The sequence below is a fragment of the Hakea prostrata genome, chromosome 10 (assembly GCF_041222555.1).
Source record: "Hakea prostrata isolate BN-2017 chromosome 10, UWA_Hpros_2, whole genome shotgun sequence".
Classification (NCBI taxonomy): domain Eukaryota; kingdom Viridiplantae; phylum Streptophyta; class Magnoliopsida; order Proteales; family Proteaceae; genus Hakea; species Hakea prostrata.
Genome location: NC_142609.1, coordinates 2,515,811 through 2,528,434, shown reverse-complemented (window position 1 = coordinate 2,528,434; position 12,624 = coordinate 2,515,811). Strand labels below are relative to the sequence as shown.

General features: G+C 39.0%; 1 protein-coding gene across 1 annotated transcript; it reads right to left on the bottom strand.

Moving 5' to 3' along the window:
• Positions 1 to 5,799: 5,799 nt before the first annotated feature.
• LOC149001443 (uncharacterized) lies at positions 5,800 to 10,313 on the bottom strand. Its single transcript, XM_089138362.1, has 3 exons — positions 9,842 to 10,313; positions 8,910 to 9,648; positions 5,800 to 7,352 (listed from the first exon to the last, which is right to left on the bottom strand). The coding sequence occupies exons 1-3, from the start codon at positions 10,174 to 10,176 to the stop codon at positions 6,225 to 6,227; spliced, it is 2,202 nt and encodes a 733-aa protein (XP_088994488.1). The 5' UTR covers positions 10,177 to 10,313; the 3' UTR covers positions 5,800 to 6,224.
• Positions 10,314 to 12,624: the final 2,311 nt, after the last annotated feature.

Sequence of the window (12,624 nt, the reverse complement as noted above, 5' to 3'; positions counted from 1 at the left end):
ATTTCTTCCTCTTCTTCTTCTTCTTTTTCTTTGCTCTCCTGCTTGGTTGCTTTAGTCAGCAGTTGAAGGGCTTTTTGGAGAGTGAATTGCAATAGAAATAGGGGAAGAAGCTAGTATGGTTTTTCAACTCTGGTTCGGTTTTCAGCAACTACAAGGGTTTTTTTTTTGTTTTTTTGTGAATATAGAAACTTAAAATCCTTAAATATAAAACACAAAAATTATATTTATTAGGGCAAAAGGGTTATTTTAGTTTCAAAGTAATAGAAAAAATTAATCGTGAATAACTTGCAATTTACAAAAAGTGTAAACTAGACGCCATTTAATTTAGCCTACTTAAATGGATAGTTAGGAATTATAGGCCCACTTAAGTGGGTTCTTGCAAAAAACTCAAAAAAAAAAAAAGAATAACAGAAGAAAGAAAGAGACGTAAGTCTAGATCCTCTCCATCAAGGGGTTTCATTAGTTCTGTCCACCCAATCGCCATCACAAAGTCTTTGTATTCATAAAATACCTGAACAGCCAGGATTGAAAAAATCCAGACTTGAGAGACATATGGTGCTAAAATACCTTTCTACCTATTTCTACCAAAAAAAAAAAAAAATCCTATCTAGTACCACTGATATGGTATCAGCTAAATATCTCACCTTAATTTGCCAAGGCTACCTAATGATTTTGTTTTAATTGTTTGCTTGATTTGATGCCAACCAATATTACAAATGCCATCCGTAAGAGTCGAATCAACGATCTCTTCACTAATAGGTGGTGGTTTATCCCAAAAAAGCTTTGCTTTACATCCTTTGACAAAACATACCCCCATTTTGTCAAAAGCCTCAGATTTGCTATTTCAAAAATCTAAATTGAATTCTTTTAGTTAATTTTTATTCTTTTAAGGCTTTTCTGTTTTGTTTTGTTTTTTGTTTTTTTTTTGTTTTTTGCTGAAAATTCTTTAAGGGTTGAAAGATGATAATTTTACAATCTTTTTTATCCAAATAATTGATTTTCAAATTTAATAAATTCATTCTAATATTTTTTTAGACCAATACTATTTAAAATCAAAATTAATTTAACAGTTTCTAAAATAAAATTTTCCTAGTGTCCCACTTCACCACTTTGGGAAGAAAATCTCTTCAAGGCATGTGATCTCCATCCTTATCAAGTATGGATCCTCGTTCTTAATGGGTCTCTCAGTCTCAGGGAGTGTCCAATGAATTATACGATTTAGCCACGTGTGACATTCTAATCTAAGGATATTGTTGCGGATAAAATATTTACTCAACCGGGTTCATCTTCGGTTCAGTCTTTGACCCCACAGTCGGATTCGGCCATCACAGTCGGGTTCGGGCATCATGGTAGCGTGATGAGGAAGGAACCTTAAGGTTCCAAGGGTAAGCATTATCCCGAGAAATTCGGGATACGTGATTGAGTTCTATACGGTTACAACTATACCTTGAGGAGTGGGCAATCACGTTAATCATGAAAACCGCTTCCACCTTCGAGAAAAGAGAAAAAACCCTACAATCGGACGACCACCAAGAAGGATCATGAGTTAATCCAACAGTCAAGGAAGGGAAGTAAATCCTATATAAACTAAAGCCTTTGGCCCAACAGAGGTAACTCAATCATTCCTCTTTCATTCTATCTCTCAATTAAGCTCTGCAACTCGCCAGAGCTTTGTGGTGTTCCAACTACTGACTTGGCCTTCGGAGGTTGCATCCCGACCTGGGTCGAGTCTAACTTTATTTTTCAGTCATTCATCAGTGATCTAAGGGCTGAGTAAATTTTAGATGCATCAAATATATATATCATTACTAAATTTTATAACTTACTGCGAGATTCCCTTCAAGGAGAAGAGTCAAATAGATCCCTACCCAAAATTGAGAATTCGCCACTTACATGAATGCGGACCCACCATTGTTTCAAAACACCACATTACCCAAGAAAATCCAACCGTCCAACTGAACGAGGGAAAGAAAAAAGAAAAAATAAGGAGCCTCATATTTTAATTTGAGGTAACCTAGGTCCAGTTTGGACTCCTTTTTATTTTGGGTTTTTATTTTTCTTTGGTAAACATGTTGGGCTCAGGTAGATCTGAGAAATCAACTGAAAAAAAAAGCCTTTTATATTCTACTTAGTAAAGTGACCAACCAGTTTTATAATATTTTACGAGGATCGAATCTTAATCTCTCCATTGGAAGGCGTTGGCCATTGTCAACTGAACCGAAAAGGAACTTATTATTTATTTTTCTTAAACGCCATAGTGAATGAATTCGGATCTTGTACTCTGTCCTCTAGGATATTGTACTCCCTTCAGAAGCCTTTACTATATATTTATCAGGGGTCTATCTCTAAATACCAACAAGATGGACTAGATGTGAACCCCTTTTTAAATCTGTAATGGAGGGGTGTAAGAGGAACACAATCTACTAGCCACAAGTGAAAGAAAAAGAAATATTAAAAAAATGGTGTGAACCCTGTGGTTACAGAAATTAAAGAAATTTTAACCAACAATCTAATCACTATATTAGTTAGGAATGCAATTGCACCCAAAAAAGAATAAAATTTTTTTTTTTTTTTAATCCGAAGAATAAAAAAAAAAGAAAAAAAAAAGTTAGGGCTTAAAATGCTTGCCCTAAGAATAGATCTGATGGATATGGAATATTATCTAACCCATAAATAGGGCAAATTGAGCATTTGACTTACCTTGGACTTATCAACCCTACCACCCTACAGGATATTGAAAAGGAGTCCGGATCCTCAACCCGTCGGGGGAGCATCCGACAGCTTTACCACCACAAATTCCAGGGGGCCCAGGGGTTGGGTGATGGGATTTTTTAAAATATTTTTTACCTATGGGGCCGACCGATTTTGTGGTGGTAAAACCGTCGGGTAGCACTTTATGCTCCCTTGATGGGGTGATGATCCGGATTCAATGAAAAGGGTAAAAGAAAACAAGGGTAATTTTCATATGGACCCCCTGAGGTTTGGTCAAGGTCATTTTTAGTCCAAAAAAAGTTTTCCTTTGTGTATGCCTCCCCTGTAGTTTTTAGAAATAACTAATCAAGGACAAATCATAATTTTCATGACCAAAATACCCTTATGATGCAATGATCAAGATTATACCATGTATGCCATTTTAATCTAACGGTTTATATTGAAAAGACAAATTATAATTATAATTTTGATCTTTTTATTTTATATGTTAGGGTTTTAAGATTTCAAATTTACAAAATTATGCCCAGATTGAACTCAATGAAAACCCATTTCCATTACTTACCATTAAAAAAAAAACAGAGTGTCTGAGTTCTATTGAGAAAATGTGCAGTGGTGCGATTATCTACGACCTCATCCCTCGCAACCGAGGTCGTTCCGCTTCCACTCTCTCAACTCCACAAATAGCTCCGATTTCCATTCTGGCAAAGCAACCTTCCCCTTCTTCGTACTCTGCTCTCTAACTCGCTCTTAGTTTTTTTTTCATATGTGTGATTTTTCACTTGGGACTTTCTTCGAACAGGTAGTGAGAGTGGCATTGATCAAAAGAATGGCAATAGGCAAAGAAAGAATAAGTCCAGGGGATTCGCCAACGTCCATGGAGAAAATGGGCTGCTGAAATTCGCGATCCTAAAAAGGAGTTAGGGTGTGGTCGGTACCTTCAACACGGGGAGAAGCTACTAGGGCTTATGATAGGAAACAAGGAAGATAAAGGGTAAGAAAGCCAAGGTGAATCTCCCAAATGAGGCGATTTGCGATGCCAAAAAATCTAGTGGGAATCCCCAATTTTCTACTATACTTCCTCTATTTCCAATCCAAACCCAATTGACCTTGTGGCTGCTCCACCTACACCCATTCCGGTTCCATTGCCACTGCTGAAGAAGGAGATAACTATATCTGAAACAGATGTTGAGGATTCAATAACGATAGCTGAGCAAGTTAAAATGAAGGCAAACGTCAATGAACTACAGAGGCTATCGGAAGAACTGATGCAATTCGAGACATATGAAATTCTACGAGATTTGTATCTCGAATGAAAACATAGTTGGCTCCTTTGACTTTGGAGCTTCAACGATGATGTTCCTCTTCTTTCAAGCAGAAAATGCCTGATTTCCCTTCTTCTTTTTTTTTTTTTATTGGGTTATGTTATGTGGTGGTGGTAGTGAGGGTGATTCTTATCATTTGTTATATATCGTAATGAAGGGCATAATTTTGTAAATTTAAAATTTTTAAGACCCTTAAATGTAAAATAAAAGGAATAAAATTATATGGTACAATCTTAACCATTGCACTATAAGGGTGTTTTGGTCATCAAAATTATGATATGTCCTTAATTAGTTATTTTTAGAAACCACAGGGGAGGCATATGCAAAGGGGAACTTTTTTCGGACTAAAAGTAACTTGGACCAAACCTTAGGGGGTCCAGATGAAAATTACCCAAGAAAAAATTAAAATGCTTCACTTAGAGTTTCAATGAATTTGGTCAAAGAAGTAAATGAGTCGCTTATACTTCCTAATACTTTTTAAGCAGTAAAAAATTAAGGAAAGGGGTAGTTATGTGAGACACAATTAGTAGCTGTTAGATAATTCATTGAAAAATAATTTATGGAGTTTCTTGTTTGAGAAGCAGAAAAATTGGTCAAAGATTTTTTGATAAAATCATCTTATTTCAAATGACTTTTGCAACATAAATTGAAATTTATGAAAAATAATTCTTTGAGAAAAACTTTCAACATGTATATGTTTCTTGAAGTAAAAATCATGTGCAAGTTGAGTTTAAGTGAAACAATTTTAGAAGGGATATTTATGGAATTTCACACTGTAAACATAACAATGACAATTTTATAAATTAAATTACAATTGCTAAATTTCTTTCAAAAAATTATGGTTATTGTTTCTACTTCTAAGAAAGACTCAAAACTATTTTATGCGTTTCTCAAAACTCAAATACTTGGTGAGTTATCAAACACATCCCTATTTATTTATTTATTTTTCGTCAATTATTAAGTTGAAATAGGAATACCACATCTGTAACAAATTAGAAAATGTTCAAGACTTATACTTACTTAAACGGACCTTTAAATTAATAATGGAATCTTTGGTAGAACAATATAGGTAGAAGTTTGCCATCACAAGCCAAATAAATAGTGCATAAGGATATCTAAGGAGAGGGGCAAGTTCACTACCCCTTGTGAAAGTGTACAAGGGTACTTGGTAATTAAGATCCTCCACTGCTTCCGTGCTCCCAAAATCCCTTCTCATAGTCCACCTAATACAAACCACCCTGGCTCATTTATGTCAAGTGAATTGTGAGAGAAACATTTTAGAAGCTCAAGATATTGGAGATAGAGTATGGGGTCCCATGGGCCAACCAATTATTGTGGTTTCAAAATCAGAACAGGCTTTCTCAGCCCTCATGAGTGAAGCATTGGCCATATGGTTTGGATTACTCTACACAGTGGCAGAGCCAGTAGAGCTAGTGTATCAGTCGAATCAGATTGCCAAGTGCTGATTAATCTGTTTACGGGACAGCTCATCAATACCACTTCATGATATTGGGGCCTATTGTAACTACTGATATTTTACATCTTAGTTCTGTTTTGGAAGAATGTTGATTATCTTACATTCTTAGGTTGGTCAATTAAGCTGCAGACCACCTAGCAAGGAGAGCTTGTTAGTTTTGAGTACCACTTAATGGCCTCTATCCACTCCTTGGATGTAGTAACTCTGTAGCCTCAACTCAATCGTCTCAATAAAGTGGGCTTTATCACCAAAGAAAAACAAAAAAAGAGGCAGCGGGAGAGAGAGAAAGATAATGATTATAAAGAAGAATCAGATGGAGGGCAGTCGATCACTAGGTATAAATTAACTATTGCAGGGGTCAGCATCAAACGGGTTGGAAAAAAAAACCCCAAAAGAGATGTATCACCCATTCCATAAGGCCATAACCATAAATTGACCAAAGGGGAAGTATCATGTAATTTGAGGAGGACCTGTGAAAATGATAAACCAAATTTACAAATCCCCAAAGGCACAATATAATTTACAGAAGAAGCCATTAGGCTTTGGATCGATCCATCCGGATTTCAATTCAGATGGTCTCAAAAGCTCCTAAAATTGGCCAAAGATTACTCAAGATTAGAAGACTTACAGATCCCAACATATGAATCAACTAAATCGGAACCGATTCCGATTTTCAAACGGCTTCTACCATCATCATCAACTCACCTTCACCTTCACCTCCGGGTTCGTTTCCTCGACTGTCTCGAAGCCACCACTTCTGTCTGTACGGTTTCTCTCGTCCGTTTCGTTGGAGCCGGTGGCGGCAGAGGTGGTGGCGCCGTCGCTCTCTTCGGTGGCCGTCCGACGCTCCTCTTTACAGGACTGTTCTGATTCGCCGATTGTTTCCCAGCTGAGCTTTGCCGGCCACCACCACCACCGTGATCCTTACGCCCGTCACCTTTAACCCCACAACCTCTCTTCTGCCCAACCTCCGTTTCTCTACTACCGCCACTCTTGTCATTCTCAGAACTCTTCACCGAGTTCTTCAAAGACTCCAGTAACGTCCCGTTAGAGTTCCGTTTCATCCGATTCAAGAAACTAGCTGCACTTCTTTTCTTGGCAACTGCCTCCACCGTGTCATTGTTCTTTCTCTCTGTCTTGGCTTCTTCGTCATGGTTCGTCCGTCTACCGGCCGAGCTGGAATTCGGACCGGGTGTGGTGGTGGTTTGGATTGAACCGGTATTCTTGTTGGTGTGGGTCGTCGTCGTCGTCTTAGAGCGGCTCTTGCTGCGTGCTCTCGAACTTCTGGCTCCCAAGGCTGACCTCTCTCGCGTCCTCTTCTTCGTCAGTTTCTCTTCTTCAGAAGACGAAACGGCTCCTCTTTTCCGATCCGAAACTTGTTTCTCGTCGTCGGCTTCTGATGCCGGTTTCGGCTCTGCCTTTTTATCTACAACAGCAGACGATGGCTTTGTCGAGATCGAACTGCGTTTTCGGCAGGCAACGACGATCGGAGCAGAAGACTTGGGTTTCGCAAGCTTCGGAGGAGGTTCCGGCTCCGATTCCGGTTTGGATTGAGCGGGCGGTGGAACAGTAGTTTCAGGAACAGCAGTTTCTTCTTCTTTGGGTCGACCCAGTTTCCGATTTCTATTAGCCAACTCTTTAGAAACTATCTTCCTAAGCTCAACAGCAGCGATCCATTCGGAAGAGTTCTTGTAGAAGAAGACAATAGCATTATTAAAGAGAAGAAGCAAATCCCTGAAGAATTTTCGGCTGCAGCCGTTATAACGACCTTCCTCTAACCTCGCCTGAACCAGTTCGAGATCTACATGATGCCTGATCAAGTTTCTATAAATGGAAGTTTCCTGCAAGATAGAACAGCATTTCATCAGTAAAGTGATGTTTCCACGTAGATTTGATGTTTCTGAACCCCCCTCACTCACTTTGTAGCTGAAAAAGAAGTAACAAAACGACTTTGCACTTTGCGTGCACTGCCCTCAAGAAAATTGAAATTCCCAATAGGTACACCGTAACCTCAAATGAGCGACTGTGCGAAGTCAGCCACTCGCCAACTTTAAAGTTGGCAGCCTTTAGCGAGTGCCAATACGCGCCTCTGCGTGCCGCACGACACTAATCACGATTCACGACTCACGAGTCACTAACCTACGCTTCCCAACAGTACTGGAACTTAGGAATTAATAAAACTGTCACATGGCCCAATAGCCGGCCCAGTAAAATATTGAACCTTAGTACTATCAAGACCAGGCCCATCGTTCTCAGGTCTCACGCCACGAAAAGAATATACTGGCAAGTGAGTCCCAGAAATGGATAATAGATTAGTTTATAAACAAGTAGTTGTTAAGGGTTAAGATAGTAATTTTATTTTGTCAACTTAAAAAGCAGAAACGGAATAAGAAAGTTTCCACGTGGAATGACGAATATATCCCACGACGGTCTTTTCCCACGTCCATCAACCACTACCATGGCCAGGAGGGCGGAACCGACTTTGCAGCATATGCTTGACCAAGAAGTCCAAGACTCACCAAATTTGCCCCTCCCACGTGCCACAGCCGTTAACACGTTTAGTAATCTTTTTCTCTTTTGATTACCCAAAAAAAAAAAAAAAAACTTTTTCTCTTTTAAATTTAGCTGGCTCCACGGTTCTAGCTACCTTAAGGCCATGTATGTAATAAGGTAACACAACAAGGGAACGTTGGAGAATGTTGGAGCCACTCATCGTTAACGTGGGACCCACTTACAGATGGCATTAATAAACTTATGCTGTTGAAGGAAAAAAAATTATTCAAAGAGGCTAAGTCAATAACCGGTTCATTGGCAACAGTCAGATTCTGCATGAACCGTACGGTCCTCATCTAAAAGAGCTGGGTCGGACTCCTCATCAAGGGAAACCTCAGAAAGCACGATCGTACGTGTGATGACGCAAAATTCCAATCCGAGGATTCAGAAAACATACATATGTGAGTCTCACGTAAATTCACCTTTACGAATCCGCTCATTTGAGGAAAATAAAGAAATGTTCAATCTTTTTCGAGTTTCCACCCGAAAAAGAAAAAAAATTAACCAAACACTATTGAGTGCTTTATTACGTCAGCAGAGCCCAGAAATGATCTCTAGTCCATAAGTGATCTCAACCGTTAATTTGGAATTAGCGAAGTTAATCTCTCTGAAATTCAGAGAAATCTTCAGACAAACACGAATGGACTCACCTACTCAACGGCGACGATATCCCATATCGGCGTCCAAAGTACGGTTGTGGATATCATAGATGATATTTTTCGCCTTTATCATAGATAAACCAAAGTTATTAATTATTTTAATGTTTTAATATTTTTGAAAATTCGGAGGAAAAGGAAAGAAAAATAAAATAAAACGAAAAAAAGAAAAGTTAATGTTACCAATACCTGACTCTCGAGCCGGCATTCGAATACGGAGCCGTATTTGTGAGACCGGATAATCGCGAGGAAGGACATCAACGGCTGTGATTTATCAGAGATCCTTTTGATGGCGGGAGAAATCTCATCGTTCTCTCGTTCCTCACCGCTGCTACTACCTGAAGATGCCTTCTTCCGACGATTCTTCCTCGATAAACTCGCCGAGCTTTGTACGTCACTACTCTCCTTGTGACCTTCCTCGCCAACACCTTTCGACTCAGCTACCGATTCCCCCAACTCGGGCGAGTCATTTTCTTTCGTCGCCATATTGTCTCCCCGCGACTTTCGGACCGGCTGAGCCATCGATTCTCTAGCTATTGTTTCCGAACTACCATGATAAGAACCCTCGGCGATAGGTTTAGAATCACCGGAAACCGGATCCGGTCCTCTCGGAACTGGTTCGACCGGCTCTGGTTTCTTCTCCCCTTCATCGACACCCTTCTCACGATTCTCAACCTTCGGATCAGTCGAATTAGACTCGTTGAACGACTGGTTTTCACGGTCGGATTCATCGCCGGCGACTGGTGCCTCCGCAGCGTTCTCCGACATGGATTTCTCCTGTTTTTCGTCTCCCCGGTTGTCCTTCTCTTCCACTCTGTTTCCGTCCAAATCAGTTTCCAGATCTGGTTTCTGGTCACCACCGTGTTCTTTCTCTCTTAAGCTCTGCTCACGCTCTTCCTTCAATCTCTTAACTTTCAATTGCAGAGACCTGGAAAAACCAGAAGGACAGCTTTAGATCTTCTAAAAAGAGCGAGATCCTAATCATACGCATTCAAACACAAAACATGGGAAATAAAAATGAAAATTTTCAAATTCAGATCTTTGAACCATACACAAGAGAAATACGATTCTGAGCACTCGAAATCAAAAGAGTTTGTTTAAGAATAACACGAGAGATTTACACGATCGAAACATCATGCCGTTGAACCTCGCGTCGAAGCTCTGCCACTCGAAGTTTTCTCAACTCTTCAAGCCATGGAATCACGTCGGAAGTTTCAGATTTGTCTTCTCCGACGACGACAGTCTTATCGTCTTTAGCCATGAACCGATGTTTAAGATCATGATACTTCTGTTTACAGTTCTGTGGCGTAAAAAGACGAAGAGAAGTGTTTCGGTTCTGTATTTCCATAGCCACAGAGTCCCAGCTATTGGTTCCATGACGGTTAACTGCGCATGCCAACAACAGCTCCTCCCAAGTCCCCCATGATTCCTTCACAACCTCTTCGGCTTTGGCCATGGTTTCTCATATCTGACGCTCCATCAACCTCTCTGCAATTCGTCGATAAAATTCTTTTTCAAACTAGGGTTTTTTCCCTTTTCATTTCTCTTCGGATTTCTCGTCGTTTTTCGTCACTTCTTTTTTCTCTCGCTCCCCTTCTCTCTCTTTCCCCTTCCCAGAGTGTCCCCTTCGTATATATATATGAAGAGCTCGATGTCGCGCACGCAACTCATTTGCAATTTCTCTGAACTGACTCAAATTACATGAATATCCCCGCAGTTTTAAACAATTCCTTTTCCTGTGTGTCCTTTCTACTCGGTAAGCTCACAGCTTGCAGTTAGAAAGTTAGAACACAAATCCTGATCTTCCTCGAAGTGTTCTACCGGAATTACCCAGAAAACAAAAGAAAAGTGTTCTATTGGGAAAAAAAATATTTTAATGGAAGTGCAGTCTCGCGTGCTACCATGATGTTTTGAGCGCGATGCCTTTGAGCTTCTAGAGCCAATCCAAGCTTTTGATTTGGAATATATATTATTTTCTTTTTTGATAGAATATATATTATCGGAGATGTTTGGTAACGAGATAGTTTACAGCCTTCTTTTTAACTTCTACAGTGAATGTGGCCAGCAAAGGCTGGATCGTCCGAGCCGACTCGTTTCATATAGGGATTTTTTTGTTTTGATCGAAATTAATGCGAAATTTCAGTAAGATCAACAGATTAGACTGATAGATTGAGATTCCAAAATCAAATATATACTCTTTCTCATTAAAAAAAAAAAAAATTCAAATATATAAGATGCTCAGCTCATGAGAGGTCCTCTGTGTGACACGATGGTGTAGTGATGTACTGAGAGGAGGTACATGAATGTCGAATCATCTAATACCAATATTCCATAAGACAAGAGAGTGTGTCAAACTCATAAATAGAAAATTAAAGGACACATGCAAGAATCTATACATTGACATTTTCTCCCCCGTTTCAAAGAATAAATTCATTGATAAGGAGAATCGAAAATCAAGTATTTATCTCATCACACGAAGATAAACACGTGGCATCCGAAAACTGCAATTCATTAATTCAAGTGGATTGGCATATTAAACATGTAGATTGTAACGCATTGATCTCATGAGAGGTTCTCAAGGATGTCTGGATATAATTTTGCATGAACTGGGGAGAAATAACAAATTACCCAATACTGACATTTATAGAGGAGAGAATGTCTGTCAAGCTCATAAGTGGGAAGTTAACGGAGATGTTCGTAGGAATTGCACATAATGATTGTCCATTTATGTTCCGAAAAAATGAATCACCGATCTAGCGAATCCAAGATCAAGAATTTGTCTCGTCACGTTATGATATACACATGGAATCTAGAAGAACAATTTAACTTGACAACTAAAAGTCATATAAATTTAAAATCATATATCATTAATTCAACTCTTACCAAAAAAGTAAAATTTTCATTAATTCAAGTGTATTAACATATTAAACTTGTAACTTTTCATCCAAATATTCAAAATTGTAACATGTCTCGATAGAAAAGTTTCGTAAGATTTTTGCACAAAAATGAGATAGATGATGAATCAGAAAGGATATTTATATTTTCTTTTCACTAATGGGTCAAAACTCAAAAATATAACATGTCCATTTGGGGGAGAGGTACCCTAGAATGTGGGTTAGATTTGCAGCCAAGGTTAGAAGTGGGCCCCCTTCCTCAGTATGTGATGAAAAAGACTGCAAGATAAAGTTATTCTCTACCCTCCAACATACATTAGTTTTTTTACTAAGTCGAGAATGATATAAATATAATAATCAATGAATTACAATATTAGTAGCGGAAGAACCGTCTACCTTGCATCTCTTCACAGACCAATCTATGAATGCTTGTAAGGCAAACTGTTCATATCCAACCGAATCTCCATAGGCACTGAGATCAAGCTCGCCAAAAGGTCAGCATATCGATTCGGCTCACCGACTTAATGAAGTGCGCAAAATTGAACTAATGAATCCTTCAACTCCCAAATATCCTCAACAACACCTATAACATATTATGAAATTTTGAGCTCACCATTCACAATCTGGACAGCATTGAGAGAGTCAAATCGAACCTCCACAACATAGAACCCACTTCGTATTGCTTCTACAAGCCCAGCTCGGGTGCCAAGTAACTCGCAAAAAAATAATAATAATAATAATACCTATCTAATTTTGTAAATCTCACAAATGGGTTCACAAAATTTAACGTGGCGTGCTGAAGAAAAATTACCATTTTACCCTCAATTAATAAAATGAGGGAAGAAATACTCTCTTCACTCATCTTCCTCGCTCCCCATGTTTCAGTTCTTACCCTCATCATCTTCCCCACACCCTTGATCGGCATTTCACTTCACTTCTTCAGTCCTTCCTCCAGCATATTAAAAACTCTCGTCCATTAATCAAAATCAGCACAAGAAAAGGGAATTCTT

Excerpts from the sequence above, each read along its gene's own strand:
- LOC149001443 (XM_089138362.1), bottom strand. The coding sequence starts at position 10,176 with ATGGCCAAAGCCGAAGAGGTTGTGAAGGAATCATGGGGGACTTGGGAG. Across the intron at positions 9,649-9,841 it reads CGGCATGATGTTTCGATCGT|GTCTCTGCAATTGAAAGTTA; the intron begins GTAAATCTCTCG and ends TGGTTTTTCCAG. Across the intron at positions 7,353-8,909 it reads AATGCCGGCTCGAGAGTCAG|GAAACTTCCATTTATAGAAA; the intron begins GTATTGGTAACA and ends TCTATCTTGCAG.